This window comes from Oncorhynchus mykiss, chromosome 9 (assembly GCF_057628025.1).
Source record: "Oncorhynchus mykiss isolate SJ-2025 chromosome 9, ASM5762802v1, whole genome shotgun sequence".
Classification (NCBI taxonomy): domain Eukaryota; kingdom Metazoa; phylum Chordata; class Actinopteri; order Salmoniformes; family Salmonidae; genus Oncorhynchus; species Oncorhynchus mykiss.
Genome location: NC_143030.1, coordinates 30298889 through 30315496, shown reverse-complemented (window position 1 = coordinate 30315496; position 16608 = coordinate 30298889). Strand labels below are relative to the sequence as shown.

Here is a 16608-nt window from a genome sequence, read left to right as displayed (position 1 = left end):
TCTCATTTCTATGATCCGATTTAATCAATTCAAAAGCAATTAAAACAGATCAATGTCAATTTAATAAAACTTTGTGGGCTACAACAGAGCGCAGGCCTTAGGTAATAAATACATAAACCAGAGTGGTATCAAGGGTCACAAAAACATTTACAGTACATTGAAAATACAGTACGGCCTGATTTTAACAGAACTGGTTGTGGTTGGTAAACGGGGCAGGCAATTCTCACTTCTAGAAATTAAATCACATGCTACCGAATGTGCTTCACTACACTGCTGTTTTCACCACAGGATCAGCCCATGTCTAATAGGTCAGAATGTGCATTGTGCATTGTAGTAGGGGATCGCAATGCACATATTTTAGGCCAAAACAATATGTTGTTCGAGAGTTGTCAAGGAGCCCCAAGCAAACACACATCTCTATCTGGAGTAGACGTCACTGTTTTCAAGACGTATGTTACTGCAGTTTGCCCAGTGACAGTAGGTCACAGATACTGTTGCATTCTGGTCCATGCTGGTCCTTTAGGAAATAACTGACCCCCCTCTCAGCGAAGTTGGTGGCACCTTTAGGGGTCCTGAGAGAGTGGATCTGAGGGTCTGTGAGGTACGTCAGCCCCTTCCCATTGGCGGTCACCCACCCTGGGGAAAGAAAGAGAGAGAGGGAGAGAGAAAAAAAAAAAAAAAAAAAAAAAAAACAAACATTTAGTGACATGTAGAAAATGTAATGTAAAATGCTGAATTATAAGATTCAACAAATTAACGTTATATTCACCTGAGACATAGACAGACACACCCACACTGCACACGCGCACTGCACTCACACACATGTACACGCGCACACCTTGTAGGTCGACAACAACCTCTTGGCATCCAGAGAACTGGTAGGTGAAATGTCCGAAAGCGATTCCATATTCTGACGCCTTGAACCGCTTGTCCACTTTAGTAGTGTTGTTGGTGAGCTTCACAAAGTCCCCCAGCATGTAGGGCTCCACTGTCACACAGTCCACCACCTCATCCCCCTCCAAGATCTGAAACAAAACAAGCAGCTGTCTAAACAGGAGGAAGGTTCACTTCTTCTGAAGATGTGTAAACATGACATTTTACAATACGTTTTGGCAATTTAGTCGACAATCTTATTCAGAGCGACTTACAGTCAATGCACTCAACTAAGGCCGATAAAACAACCACATATCAGTCATAGCAAGTAAAAACAGTCCTTCATAATAAGGAGCTATCAGAAAATAAAAATCCCATCTTTCAATATGACCATGGTGAAGTTTGTTTCTTTCTTTGGATTGGTTTCTTTCTTCTTAGGGTAAAGCACACTCACTGTGTATGAAATGTGCTCTACTTAATTTGATTTGGTGAAGTGTGGCTTTGGCACAACAGGTCCCAATGTTAATTAAAAAAGCTAATCAAATGCTAAAAAATATTAGTTGTGTGTGTGTGTGTGTGTGTGTGGAAAAGTATGGCAATATTTCATTTTGAACGGTGTTATTAAAATGTCAATCACCTCATTGCATAATACATCAGGAAGCTAAGCCACGGAGTACTAGCCTGGACCCAGACCTGTTTGTGCTGTATAGCCAACTTCTATGGAGTTGCTCCAACAGATCTGGGCCCAGGCTATCAGAGCACTTACAATCACCAATGAATCAATGATTCGTGGGACGTTAGTTAATGCCTTACCAGTAGCACTTCTGAAGGGATGAAGAAGATCTGAGCGGTCACTTTCTCCTTGTAGAGTCTCTTGTTAAACTCTGTCACGTAGTACTGGGCCGTCATCTGCCTCTCCACGTCACTCAGGTGGAACTGAATGCCCTTAGGTTCTAGGTACTCCTTCCCCACATAGCTGAAGGGGGAAATGAAAAACGCGGAGAACATGTTCACGTTAGGGCCCAATCCTAACTCGAGATGGGCACACAATGTTTACTTTTGCAAAAACATAAAAGCATGCATCGATGTCGATGGGAGACTGTGCAAAAATGTGAGTATCTCTGGAGTTAGGATTCAGATGTTTCTGTGTTTCAAAGCTGGATTCAATTCAATCTTGATTTATCCCTACTGACCTACTCAGCCTTTCCTCTTGGTGTAGAAACTGCACCCATAATGCTATTCTCTGCTGGCCTTGCTTCCCTATTGGCTCTCCGATGTACACATAGGTCTCTCTGGACGTCCACAATCCAGAGGCCCTGGAGTACTTCAGAAGGAGAGCACCTGGAGAAAAGAACACGTTTTTTTTTAGAGGTTATTACTACGCAAAATACAATTTTTTACCATGTAATATAAATAACTTGTCATTTCTGTTTTGTAAACTTCAGTGCAACCGGTGTCAAGTTCAGTATGAACCACTGTGTATGCTGGAAATAGTTATGTTCAGAACCGAGTCATTTCCATCACAGTTTAAGGATAGTCGAGTACAAGTTCAAGAAATTGAGCATCTTATGTAACATAATCTTAATGTTAAATAACCTCTATCTGAAGTGGCCGTTGGTGCATTAAACCTTTTGAAAGCATTGAACTGTATGTAAACATTACATTTGTATATTTCATCTTATTAGAACTTAATAATTATTTCAAGTTGCCTTTTACCTTGTAAAAACACAAAACAACCATGACTTTACACTTTCTATAACACTACGAGGCAAAAGGAACTCACTGTAGGCGCTTTTCTGTTTCCCAAGCTTGAATTTCATGTCACTCTGCAGTCTCTTTAACATACAGCCATGACACATCCCAGCCAGGAGGGCGATGTAGTCCTCCTCTGTCAAAACGTACTGGTTCTCAGGCACTAGACCACCCATGATGCCGTGCTTTAGACAGGTATAGCATGAGTGGTTTGGGTGAGAGGGAATCTGCTTCTCTCCAGCACAGGGTTCAGTGTTGTGGACTATGTGTCCTATCTCTTTCTCCACCATCTCATAGGAGCTGTCTATCTCTGTAGAGAGACACTGCTCTGGGATGAGGCCCTCAGATCCTAGTTGTGGAGGTCTTCTGTGATACGCTGCAGCACTGTTAGGCCCAAAGGGGTGAGGGGCTCCAGTGTCTTCCTCCGTTTCTGCTTCTTGATCCACAGTGAAGTTCGGAACTATCTGCGAGGAGGCGGGACCTCGGTGTTCATTTACAGCTGCTGGGGCTGCAGAACCTATTTGTGGTACTGCAGCTGCCTCCCGGGATGTGTCAGATAGGGATAGTTTCTGCCATGATGACTGGGAGCCGAGGCTGTCGCCAATGGAGCTAAAAGAGGAAGTCCTCGACTTGTCTTGGTACTCTGGATGAGTCACTACTCCGTCTCCTGTAGGTCTCACCGACACTGACGCACCACACCTGCGACACTCCTCCTCGGTCTCCACAGTCTCGATTAGACTCTGTTCGTCGATCATTTCAAACTGCTCAACATCACTTCCGGTGTGGGTGGATGATGAGGAAGTGACCCGGGTGGAAGAGTTGGATCCTGCCTGAGCACTGAGACTTGCTCTGATATCTCTTTTCCTGGTCTTGCTTTTAGATTCGGACCCATTTTCCAACCCATCTTCACTAACCTCGGTGAGACAGTTTGGATCGCACAGATACTCCATGTTAACCTTATCCGGAACACTGCCATCTTTGTTGCCACTACAGCTGAGGGGAGAACCAGTGCTGTTCAAAGATACTTTTTCAAATGAGGACCCAAAGCTGCTACTGAGTGATTTGAGGGACATTTTATTATAGCTATTGCTTGGTAGCTCTTCAGTGCTACCCAGAGTTGTACAGAGCTCCTGTTCCTGAGGTAACCTTGGAGCTAAACAAAAGGGTGCTTTGTCTCTGTGTAACTCTTCTTTATGTGTGGCTTTTTGGGGCTTGTGGTTCTCAGTGGCACACTCTGTGTTAGGGGCCGTTGCCGTGGTCCCCAGTGCTGTTATACAGAGTCCAGCCTGGTGGCCTTCATGTTTCCTCCTACAGCTTGCCTCAGAGGCCTCACACACTGAGGTGTGGTACTGCCTGAACCTCCCCATCACCTGGGAGAAACCATCCAGAGTGAACCGCACTGCTCGCTCTTCCACCACATCTCTATAGCTATCTGGGATAAACGACCCCTTGTCTGAGTTCAAGAATGGATTGACCCGCAATAGAATCTTCACTTGGGTTATCAGACTCATAACTCCAGTGCAAAGAGCATCTCTCTGTTGGCTGTCTGCATGGCAGTAGGCATAGAACTTCTCCAAAGCCTCCCGGCATACCAATCTGGCCTGGTCCACTGTCTTCTGAGGGGTGCCCAGCCACTTGTGACTGACAGTCAGAGAGTAGGCTGCCTTGAGGAATGTGTGGAGCTCCTGTTTGCTGGTGACCATGTCCCCCCCTGTTTTGGTAAGTAGGCCGATCTCAAAGGCTTCCTTGGCCTGGAGGAGGAAGGAGTGTTTGTCCGAGGGGGGGCATTCTACTGAGAAACTGTAGGACAACAGACAGGTGCCTTGGGTGACCTGGAGAAAGAAAGAAAGAGAATGACATAGCATAATATCTAGTATTATGTTAATAGGCACAGTGTGTCACAGTGCTCACAGTGCTCACCTAGCAGTAAGCTCCAGCCTCTCTAGAAGACTTCTCGCTTATCCACCCCCCCCAAGACAAACACAAAAGAGAGAAAGAGAGGACTCACCACATTGGTTAACACGTACAGTGAGGCATACTGGCTGTACACCACTGCCATTTTAGCTGCCTCAGCTGCTGAGAGGAGACGGTGGCCATCGTTCTCAAGGAAACACTACTCCAGACATAAAGGCATATACTGAGGTCATGTAGCGGTCAGAGACATTAGAAAAGCGTCATAAATCATACAACTTACACAGACATCAATGTGTATCTTTAGAACACAAATGATTTCATTGGTTAAAGACTTGAGTGCTCACCAAGTCAATGCCCGGATTGGTCTTAAATGCATGGAAGTCGCCATCATTCATAGACACCAATATGTTGGCCAGAATCCCAAGGGACGTTCCAATGCCCTACAAATCAAAATGCATACTAAGTTAAAACGCATACTAAACACATATTAAACCTTCATAAAGTAGTTTTTAACACCACTGGAGGACAAATATGAGCAGTTCACAGATTGCGTGATTTAGTATTCAGTTATTCATTGGGGTGCACTGGATGTTTAGGCTCCACCTTTTTATCAGGTTGAGGAAGAGCGTAATAGCCGACCAGGGAGGTCCAGATCAGCTCAGCAGCCTCCAGCCACAGTCCTGAGACGAAACATACAATTCAGAGATGGGGGGGGGGGGGGGGGGGGAAAGGATGCGTAGACATAATGCTATACATCCTCTCTCTCTCTCTTTCTTCCCTTACCCAGTTTCTGCAGAACCTGTCCACGCACTTGCACACTGACCGCCTGGATAAGAGTCCTATCGCTGTCAGACTGATATATCCAGCAACCTGCAGATTTCAAACACGCATGTTGACACAGACCCTCATGGGGGATCATTAAATGGTAAGAGAATTTAATTTTATAAGCCTACCTGTTGCTCCACTAGTGTTGATGAGACTGCTCAGTATGTACTCTGCCTTCTGGAGTTTACCTGTGGGCGAGACAACAAGCATGACAAATGATACAAAGCAATATACATAAAGGAAAATTCCACCCCAAAACTATTTTTTTGGTATTTGTTTCATTAGTCCATTGTTGGCATACTCGCAACATGTTTTGCTTGTCAGCAATCACGTTTTCAAGATATACTTTTGGGGTGGAATTATACTTAAAGGTTAAGGAGCTTTATCTTGATAGTATGGTAAATAAATTAAAAACAGATAACTAGTATTCCAATACACAGCATGGAGACATCGCATGATAAAGAGATGGACTCTAATATCGTCAGTAAACAACAAATAACCAATCTGTGAGAAATATAGTCTGAAGTCGCAGAATGATGACCTCACTCACCGTCATTGAGATAGACCCTGGCCTGTCGTATGACCAGCTGGGGGGCGATGGGGGTTCCTGGGTAGTGTCTGTGGAGGAGCTTGGTGATCTTCAGCAGCCGGCTGGACTCATCTGTCCAATACAGGAACCGATCCATCAGGAAGACCACACTTGCCGCCCACTGGGGTTCCCTGGCCAAGATGGACGCCTTCAGCAGAGCCTGACACATTAAAATGAATCAAAAGTTTTAAAAAAAATACTTAAAAGACAGTCTTTTTGTGATAAATGGCATCTTGAATCAGTGCATTCATAGTCAAAATAATATTTTTTGATATACAGTGCCTTGCGAAAGTATTCGGCCACCTTGAACTTTGCGACCTTTTGCCACATTTCAGGCTTCAAACATAAAGATATAAAACTGTATTTTTTTGTGAAGAATCAACAACAAGTGGGACACAATCATGAAGTGGAACAACATTTATTGGATATTTCAAACTTTTTTAACAAATCAAAAACTGAAAAATTGGGCGTGCAAAATTATTCAGCCCCCTTAAGTTAATACTTTGTAGCACCACCTTTTGCTGCGATTACAGCTGTAAGTCGCTTGGGGTATGTCTCTATCAGTTTTGCACATCGAGAGACTGACATTTTTTCCCATTCCTCCTTGCAAAACAGCTCGAGCTCAGTGAGGTTGGATGGAGAGCATTTGTGAACAGCAGTTTTCAGTTCTTTCCACAGATTCTCGATTGGATTCAGGTCTGGACTGACTTGGCCATTCTAACACCTGGATATGTTTATTTTTGAACCATTCCATTGTAGATTTTGCTTTATGTTTTGGATCATTGTCTTGTTGGAAGACAAATCTCCGTCCCAGTCTCAGGTCTTTTGCAGACTACATCAGGTTTTCTTCCAGAATGGTCCTGTATTTGGCTCCATCCATCTTCCCATCAATTTTAACCATCTTCCCTGTCCCTGCTGAAGAAAAGCAGGCCCAAACCATGATGCTGCCACCACCATGTTTGACAGGGTGGATGGTGTGTTCAGGGTGATGAGCTGTGTTGCTTTTACGCCAAACATAACCTTTTTCATTATTGCCAAAAAGTTCAATTTTGATTGTGTCCCACTTGTTGTTGATTCTTCACAAAAAAATACAGTTTTATATCTTTATGTTTGAAGCCTGAAATGTGGCAAAAGGTCGCAAAGTTCAAGGGGGCCGAATACTTCCGCAAGGCACTGTATAAATTAAACACAGTTCTAAAAATATATCTTAGCCTGCGTCCCACATGTCACCCTAGTCTACCATTGACACATTTAGAAAACACATGCCTTCATCAGGGAGTGCTTTGTTTGATTTTGCTTTGATATGAGTGGCAGCCGTGTAGGGCCATATTACCAGTAGCTGTGGTAGATGCAGACTAATGACGTCCTTCAAGTTGACTTTGTCCTGGGAAGTCACGGACTGCGTGTACTGCCACTTCTCTGGTACAAATGGCCACCTCATTGCCACTGCCTCCTGCAGTAGCATGCTCAGTTCAACTGGCAGGGACTCTAGAAATTAGGGGACAGAATATGGGTGAAGAGAAAAACAATACAGAAAAGTTTTTTTTTTGTTGAAAAATGTACTTAAATATCATGCTTTGAGAATACCTAAAAGCTACTCTAAAGTTAAAATGGGCCTATTTGAGATCTATGGGTTCATTATACAGTAAGCGATAAGGTCATTCACAATAAATTATTCACAATCGTTATTGTTAACCCACTTTTCCGTGATTATGATCTCGTCTCATCACTGCAACTCCCCAACGGGATCAGGAGAGGCGAAGGTCGAGTCATGTGTCCTCCGAAACATGACCCGCCAAGCCACGCTTCTTGACACCCGCTCGCATAATCAGGAAGCCAGCTGCACCAATGTATTTTTTAATTTTTTTAGACAAAATGAACAATTTACATCCCTACATCAAACATGTCCAACAAAACACAGGTATAAACAAGAAAATACTAAATACAATCCAAAAAGGACATTAAAGCTTGTTGGTGAAACCTAGCCAATTTCGTGGATAATCTTTCAGGAATATAATTACATTTCAGTAAAAACGGAAGACCTCCCAATTTATTAAACACATTGTTTGGAATGAAATACCAAATGGATTCTGTATTGTCAACACATCTTTTCAACCAAATTATATTGAAAGTGTTAGGTCAACAAAATGCAACATTTCCAGACCTTCAGATATTTTATGAGAGGAATTACTTGTTTAGTTTGTGAGACCTATTTTTACAGATGAAGTCAAGAAAGGTCTTGTTGATCTCTTTACAGGGCGAGGGATTTACAAATAAAGATAATGAGGGGTACACAAAGCGAGACAGCCCCGCTGCCTTGGACAGAAGGACACTCTTCAAAGTATAGATTGTCTGTGATCGAACTGAAATGGTCCACCCACACAGACATCATTGTGAAGAAGGAGAAACAGCGCCTCTTCAACCTCAGGAGGCTGAAGAAATTTGGCTTGTCACTGAAAACACTGCCAAACTTTTACAGATGCACAATCGAGAGCATCCTGTCAGGCTGTATCAAAGCCTGGTACGGTAACTGCACCGCCCTCAACCGCAAGGCTCTCCAGAGGGTAGTGCGGTCTGCACAACGCATCACCGGGGTCAAACTACCTGCCCTCCAGGACATCAACAGCACCCGATGTCACAGGAAGGCCATACAGATCATCAAGGACAACAACCACCCGAGCCACTGCCTGTTCACCCAGCTATCACCCAAAAGGCGAGGTCAGTACAGGTGCATCAAGCTGGGACCAAGAGACTGAAAAACAGCTTCTATCAGACTGTTAAACAGTCATCACTAACATTGAGTGGCTGCTGCCAACATACGGACTCAAATCTCTAGCCACTTTAACAATTAATCATTGGATGTAATACATGCATTACTAGTCACTTTAAACAATGCCACTTTATATAATGTTTACATACCCTACATGACTCATCTCATATATACTGTACTCTATACCAGACTGCAATATGCCGCACAGCCATCACTCATCCATATATTTTATGTACATATTCTTATTCATCCCTTTACACTTGTGTGTATAAGGTAGTCGTTGTGAATTTGTTAGATTACTTGTTAGATATTACTGCACTGTCAGAACTAGAAGCACAAGCATTTCGCTACACTCGCATTAACATCTGCTACCCATGTGTATGTGTGTCACGCCCCGACCTTAGATTCTCTGTTTTTCTATATATTTTGGTTAGGTCAGGGTGTGACTAGGGTGGGTACTCTAGTTGTTGTATGTCTAGGGGTTTTGTCATCTAGGGTTTTTGCATGTCTATGTTGGCCTGATATGGTTTCCAATCAGAGACAGCTGTTTATCGTTGTCTCCGATTGGGGATCATATTTAGGTAGCCATTTTCCCCATTGTTAGTTGTGGGATCTTGTCTACATGTAGTTGCCTGAGGGCACACCAGTAGCTTCACGTTTCATTTGTTCTTTATTGTTTTGGTGAGTTTCAGTTTTATTAAAATATATGGAACTCTATTCACGCTGCGCCTTGGTCTAATCATTACGACGAGCGTGACAATGTGACCAATACATTTGATTTGATCCCTTTGTAGACAATTATTAAATATATTATTTTACATTTTTTTAGGAGAGAAATTCATAAATTGACTGACGAAGTAGTTTTTGGATAGATGTATTCCTAAATATTTAACAGCCCTTTACAGGAATGTTTTATATTTCTTTATCATCATAGTCATATAAAACATAAGATTTCACATTTAGAAAACATTCACTTTTAATCCAGATGCAACAGAGAATGCCGTGATAGCATTAAGCATGGTCTTTGTCTTAATTTTTGTATTTAAAAAAAAAAGGAGTAGTATTGTCAGCCAGTTGGGACATTTGGATTTCTCTGTTAAAAATGGATAAGCCATGCAGGTTTGCATTATTCAGAATATCTAGAGATAGAAGCTCCACTACCAAAATTAATAAAAAGGGTGAAATTGGGCATCCCTGTCATACACCTGTGTTGATACTGAATCTTTTGGATATATTAAGGTATCACAGAACTATTTATATATTTGTAAAATATGTGAATGACTTTGATAAAAATGTTCACCTTAACCAATAAGTTTCAGAGACCGAAAGAGAAATTCATGTTCAACGGCTTTACAAAAGTCCAAAAATAAAACAGCATCCGAGTCAATTGCATCGGAATAATCTAAAAGGTTCAGGACTAAACGAATGTTGAAACTTGTGACTGTCTTTCATAAATCCTGTTTGAGTCTAATTTATAAATGGTATCTATTGCTTTCTTTAAATCATTTGGCATAAACCAGAGCAATCAATATTTAATAAATTAAGTTGTCTCCAATTGTCAATGAAAGAAGGGTATTTACCAGGCTTCGGAAAATAAGGTCCTGTTTCATAGTGGAGACCATTACACCATTTTCAATGCAATTTTGAAACATTAAAAATAGGGTCTTCTAGTAACTTCCAAAACTGCCTGTGGAATTCAACTGACAGGCCATCAGGGCCAGGTGATTTACCTTTTTTCATTGAATTCAGAGCCTCTCCAATTTCTTCGATTGACACAGGTGAATCGCAAAACTGAGTGGAAATCATCTTCAATTACAGGGACATAATTCTGAATGTGGCAAATGTAGCTTTCACAACCATCTCCCTGAAATTGTGAGTTGTAAAGGTTCTCATAAAAGGAATTGATAAATGTTGATAATTAAAAATAACTGGTGTTTCTTTCCCCCTCTTCAATCCATTTAGCTCTTGGTCTGACAAAGGCACCCTTTGCCAAATCTGTGTAAAGCTGTTCTAATTGTAAAGATTTAAATAGAGTCTTCTTCTTGAGAAAGATCATCTTCCTTCAGAAATGCTCAAATTCGCTGATCAAATCTTTTTCTCTAAGGTTCTTCAGGTGCTTCAGCTCGTTGGCACATTTAATGGCTACAACTCTGACTTCATAGTTGAAGAATTCAAATCACATACACATATTTAGCAGATGTTATTGCGGGTGTAGCTAAATGCTTGTGTTCCTAGCTCCAACAGTGCAGTAGTATCTAACAATTCACACCAAAACACAAATCTAAAAGTAAAATAATGGAATTAAGAAATATCCATACATACATACATACAGTGCCTTGCGAAAGTATTCGGCCCCCTTGAACTTTGTGACTTTTTGCCACATTTCAGGCTTCAAACATAAACATATAAAACTGTATTTTTTTGTGAAGAATCAACAACAAGTGGGACACAATCATGAAGTGGAACGACATTCATTGGATATTTCAAACTTTTTTAACAAATCAAAAACTGAAAAATTGGGCGTGCAAAATTATTCAGCCCCTTTACTTTCAGTGCAGCAAACTCTCTCCAGAAGTTCAGTGAGGATCTCTGAATGATCCAATGTTGACCTAAATGACTAATGATGATAAATACAATCCACCTGTGTGTAATCAAGTCTCCGTATAAATGCACCTGCACTGTGATAGTCTCAGAGGTCCGTTAAAAGCGCAGAGAGCATCATGAAGAACAAGGAACACACCAGGCAGGTCCAAGATACTGTTGTGAAGAAGTTTAAAGCTGGATTTGGATACAAAAAGATTTCCCAAGCTTTAAACATCCCAAGGAGCACTGTGCAAGCGATAATATTGAAATGGAAGGAGTATCAGACCACTGCAAATCTACCAAGACCTGGCCGTCCCTCTAAACTTTCAGCTCATACAAGGAGAAGACTGATCAGAGATGCAGCCAAGAGGCCCATGATCACTCTGGATGAACTGCAGAGATCTACAGCTGAGGTGGGAGACTCTGTCCATAGGACAACAATCAGTCGTATATTGCACAAATCTGGCCTTTATGGAAGAGTGGCAAGAAGAAAGCCATTTCTTAAAGATATCCATAAAAAGTGTCGTTTAAAGTTTGCCACAAGCCACCTGGGAGACACACCAAACATGTGGAAGAAGGTGCTCTGGTCAGATGAAACCAAAATTGAACTTTTTGGCAACAATGCAAGACGTTATGTTTGGCGTAAAAGCAACACAGCTCATCACCCTGAACACCTCATCCCCACTGTCAAACATGGTGGTGGCAGCATCATGGTTTGGGCCTGCTTTTCTTCAGCAGGGACAGGGAAGATGGTTAAAATTGATGGGAAGATGGATGGAGCCAAATACAGGACCATTCTGGAAGAAAACCTGATGGAGTCTGCAAAAGACCTGAGACTGGGACGGAGATTTGTCTTCCAACAAGACAATGATCCAAAACATAAAGCAAAATCTACAATGGAATGGTTCAAAAATAAACATATCCAGGTGTTAGAATGGCCAAGTCAAAGTCCAGACCTGAATCCAATCGAGAATCTGTGGAAAGAACTGAAAACTGCTGTTCACAAATGCTCTCCATCCAACCTCACTGAGCTCGAGCTGTTTTGCAAGGAGGAATGGGAAAAAATGTCAGTCTCTCGATGTGCAAAACTGATAGAGACATACCCCAAGCGACTTACAGCTGTAATCGCAGCAAAAGGTGGCGCTACAAAGTATTAACTTAAGGGGGCTGAATAATTTTGCACGCCCAATTTTTCAGTTTTTGATTTGTTAAAAAAGTTTGAAATATCCAATAAATGTCGTTTCACTTCATGATTGTGTCCCACTTGTTGTTGATTTTTCACAAAAAATACAGTTTTATATATTTATGTTTGAAGCCTGAAATGTGGCAAAAGGTCGCAAAGTTCAAGGGGGCCGAATACTTTCGCAAGGCACTGTACATACATACATACATACAGTGGGGCAAAAAAGTATTGTCAGCCACCAATTGTGCAAGTTCTCCCACTTAAAAAGATGAGAGAGGCCTGTAATTTTCATCATCGGTACACTTCAACTATGACAGACAAAATGAGAAGAAAAAAAATCCGGAAAATCACATTGTAGGATTTTTAATGAATTTATTTGCAAATTATGGTGGAAAACAAGTATTTGGTCACCGACAAACAAGCAAGATTTCTGGCTCTCACAGACCTGTAACTTCTTCTTTAAGAGGCTCCTCTGTCCTCTACTCGTTACCTGTATTAATGGCACCTGTTTGAACTTGTTATCAGTATAAAAGACACCTGTCCACAACCTCAAACAGTCACACTCCAAACTCCACTATGGCCAAGACCAAAGAGCTGTCAAAGGACACCAGAAACAAAATTGTAGACCTGCACCAGGCTGGGAAGACTGAATCTGCAATAGGTAAAAAGCTTGGTTTGAAGAAATCAACTGTGGGAGCAATTATAAGGAAATGGAAGACATACAAGACCACTGATAATCTCCCTCGATCTGGGGCTCCACGCAAGATCTCACCACGTGGGGTCAAAATGATCACAAGAACGGTGAGCAAAAATCCCAGAACCACACGGGGGGACCTAGTGAATGACCTGCAGAGAGCTGGGACAAAAGTAACAAAGCCTACCATCAGTAACACACTATGCCGCCAAGGACTCAAATCCTGCAGTGCCAGACGTGTCCCCCTGCTTAAGCCAGTACATGTCCAGGCCCGTCTGAAGTTTGCTAGAGAGCATTTGGATGATCCAGAAGAAGATTGGGAGAATGTCATATGGTCAGATGAAACCAAAATATAACTTTTTGGTAAAAACTAAACTCGTCGTGTTTGGAGGACAAAGAATGCTGAGTTGCATCCAAAGAACACCATACCTACTGTGAAGTATGGGGGTGGAAACATCATGCTTTGGGGCTGTTTTTCTGCAAAGGGATCAAGACGACTGATCCGTGTAAAGGAAAGAATGAATGGGGCCATGTATTGTGAGATTTTGAGTGAGAACCTCCTTCCATCAGCAAGGGCATTGAAGATGAAACGTGGCTGGGTCTTTCAGCATGACAATGATCCCAAACACATCGCCGGGGCAACGAAGGAGTGGCTTCGTAAGAAGCATTTCAAGGTCCTGGAGTGGCTTAGCCAGTCTCCAGATCTCAACCCCATAGCAAATCTTTGGAGGGAGTTGAAAGTCTGTGTTGCCCAGCAACAGCCCCAAAACATCACTGCTCTAGAGGAGATCTGCATGGAGGAATGGGCCAAAATACCAGCAACAGTGTGTGAAAACCTTGTGAAGACTTACAGAAAACGTTTGACCTCTGTCATTGCCAACAAAGGGTATATAACAAAGTATTGAGATAAACTTTTGTTATTGACCAAATACTTATTTTCCACCATAATTTGCAAATAAATTCATAAAAAAATCCTACAATGTGATTTTCTGGATTTTTTTTTCTAATTTTGTCTGTCATAGTTGAAGTGTACCAGGCCTCATCTTTTTAAGTGGGAGAACTTGCACAATTGGTGGCTGACTAAATACTTTTTTGAGCCACTGTATAACCCTTTGCACCCGGATTGAAATAATGCCAGGCATCATCAACAGAGAGATCCTTGCATAATGTTCTGATGATATTGCTAGTTTGAGAGCTTTGCTGATCGTTTTCCACCTAGAATGAGTCAGAGTCATCAGGTGTTTCGTTAAAATCGCCTGAGAGATTTAGAAAAGTCTCTGAATATTTGTTGTGTAAATCCTAAAATTTTCTGGCAATTTGGGATAAAAAGGGGTCTTATTTGGAATACCTTCCAGTTATGTCCATACACATTACAGATGATGAAAATAGCATTGTCCTCCTGAGTCGTGCAGCGGTGTAAGGCGCATCACTATGGACCCGGGTTAGATTCCAGGCAGTGTCACAGCCCACCATGACCAGGAGACCCATGAGGCGGTGCACAATTGGCCCAGCGTCGTCCGGGTTAGGGGAGGGTTTGGCTGGCCGGTACTTCCTTGTCCCATCGCGCTCTAGCGACCCCTTATGGCGGGTCGGACGCCTGCAAGCTGACTTAGGTCACCAGCTGGATGGTGTTTCCTCTGACACAAGGGTACGGACGGCTTCCAGGTTAAGCGAGCAGTGTGTCAAGAAGCAGTGCAGCTTGGCAGGGTCGTGTTTCGGAGGACGCATGGCTCTCGACCATCACAAGTCCGTAGGGGAGTTGTAGCGATGTGACAATACTGTAACTACCAATTGGATGTCATGAAATTGGGGAGAAAAAAAGCGTAAAAGTACAAAACAAATGACCCATCGTGAAGATGTAGATTCTAGAATGTCGCCTTTCAACTTGTGGATAAGCGTCAAAACACCAGCAGAATGGTTTGATCCATGACCGAGATAGGCCTATCTCCCTATTGTGACTGAAAAAAATAGACAATTTTTCATACAAATGAGTTTCCTGAAGATGGACAAAATCTACATTACTGGCGTTTATAATATAAACACACGGCTTTCCTTTTTGTAAGATCTCTCAAACCCCTTTGTTTTCAACTAACTCAATAGAGTGAATGCAAACTCCTGCATAAAGATGTGAACAATAAAACAAACAGTAAACCTCGAGGGTTTACTCCGACAGAAAACTACACTCAGGTGAGGTAGCGGTGGTTCCAGCTACACCAACGTGTCAGAGGAAAAACTGATCAACTGAAGAGAGAAGTCAGCCTGCAGGCGCCCCGCCCGCCACAAGTCGCTAGAGCACAATGAGCCAAGTAAAGTCCCCCATGTCCAAATCCTCCCCTAACCCAGACAACGCTGTGCCAATTGTGCACCACCCTATGGCACTACCAGTCACAGCCATTAGTGACTGGATCTAACCCCAGGCTGTTGTGACGTTGCAACACTGCGATGCAGTGCCTTAGACCGCTGCGCAACTCGGGAAGGCAAATTAAGTTATTTGGTTTGTATTTAATCCTATTCTACGCTAGATTTAAACACCTGACAACACATTATGGCCCCGCAAAGCTACAAACTTTGTCCCAGCCATAATTTTAGAACTAGGCAAAGAGCACCCTCTGCTGGAGTACCTCTGTATCTTTGGAAGTTGAGCTTGACTTCCTCTGTGGGCTCCACAACCACCAGACCTGCTGCAGACGCAGCCCTGTGACACTCCTCTAGCATGGCTCCCACCTCCTTGCTGTCCATGGTGCCTTTTAGTAACCTCTCGTCAGTCCTCTGGAATGTATACAATGAATCGATGTGTATACAAGAGAAGATCAGTGTATGAAAATAAACAGGTGCCCATGTCCCAGGGCCCAGCTCCACAACCTGTGAGAAGCTGAGTGTGTTGCAGTTTCCATTGAAGGAAACAACCCGCTTATTTAGCTTAGCCAATGGTCTGGTATGAGATGAGACAAAAATAAACGGTTATTGACACCGAATAGACTACTTATATTTCCTATCACAATCTGTTGTATAGTAAGCTATTGACAGAAATGCAGAGAATTGTAGGCCTCAGTAGGGTAAGTAATACAGTACTTATGATAAGTATAATATGACGTGTCCACTAAATGACCACACTGGTTAGCTGATCAACTATACCCGGACAGTGACTGTTGGTAAAGCATGCAGTCAACCAGAGAAAGGCAATAGTAAGCGTGAAAGTAACATGTATCGGCTTCTATTTGCCCCATCTTATAAATGACTTATGGCAGAGAAAAATAAAAGTTAAGTGACATCCGTATATTTGTGCTGATGATATCGTGTTATTTTACAAAAGATACGACGTGACGTTTCCATAAAGTGAAAACCTACCTCTGACACCGTCGGCTTATAACTTCCTGGTTGGGCAGAACTTTGGAGGATGGGCATTTGTGAGTACTGCAATTTCA

The 16608-nt window shown here is 42.4% G+C and overlaps 1 protein-coding gene across 1 annotated transcript; it reads right to left on the bottom strand.

Moving 5' to 3' along the window:
• alpk1 (alpha kinase 1) lies at window positions 1-16607 on the bottom strand. Its single transcript, XM_036987710.2, has 14 exons — window positions 16532-16607; window positions 15805-15952; window positions 7287-7441; window positions 5915-6113; window positions 5493-5552; window positions 5323-5409; window positions 5143-5219; window positions 4884-4979; window positions 4634-4738; window positions 2657-4457; window positions 2067-2214; window positions 1687-1849; window positions 839-1025; window positions 1-636 (listed from the first exon to the last, which is right to left on the bottom strand). Exons 1-14 carry the CDS (start codon window positions 16586-16588, stop codon window positions 455-457), a joined length of 3465 nt encoding a protein of 1154 aa, XP_036843605.2. The 5' UTR covers window positions 16589-16607; the 3' UTR covers window positions 1-454.
• Between the last annotated feature and the right edge of the window lies 1 nt (window position 16608).

Coding starts and splice junctions, on each gene's coding strand:
- alpk1 (XM_036987710.2), bottom strand. CDS start 16,588: ATGCCCATCCTCCAAAGTTCTGCCCAACCAGGAAGTTATAAGCCGACG. Junction 5,220..5,322: donor ACAGGTTCTGCAGAAACTGG/GTAAGGGAAGAA, acceptor GTTTCGTCTCAG/GACTGTGGCTGGAGGCTGCT. Junction 4,739..4,883: donor CCAATCCGGGCATTGACTTG/GTGAGCACTCAA, acceptor TGTCTGGAGTAG/TGTTTCCTTGAGAACGATGG.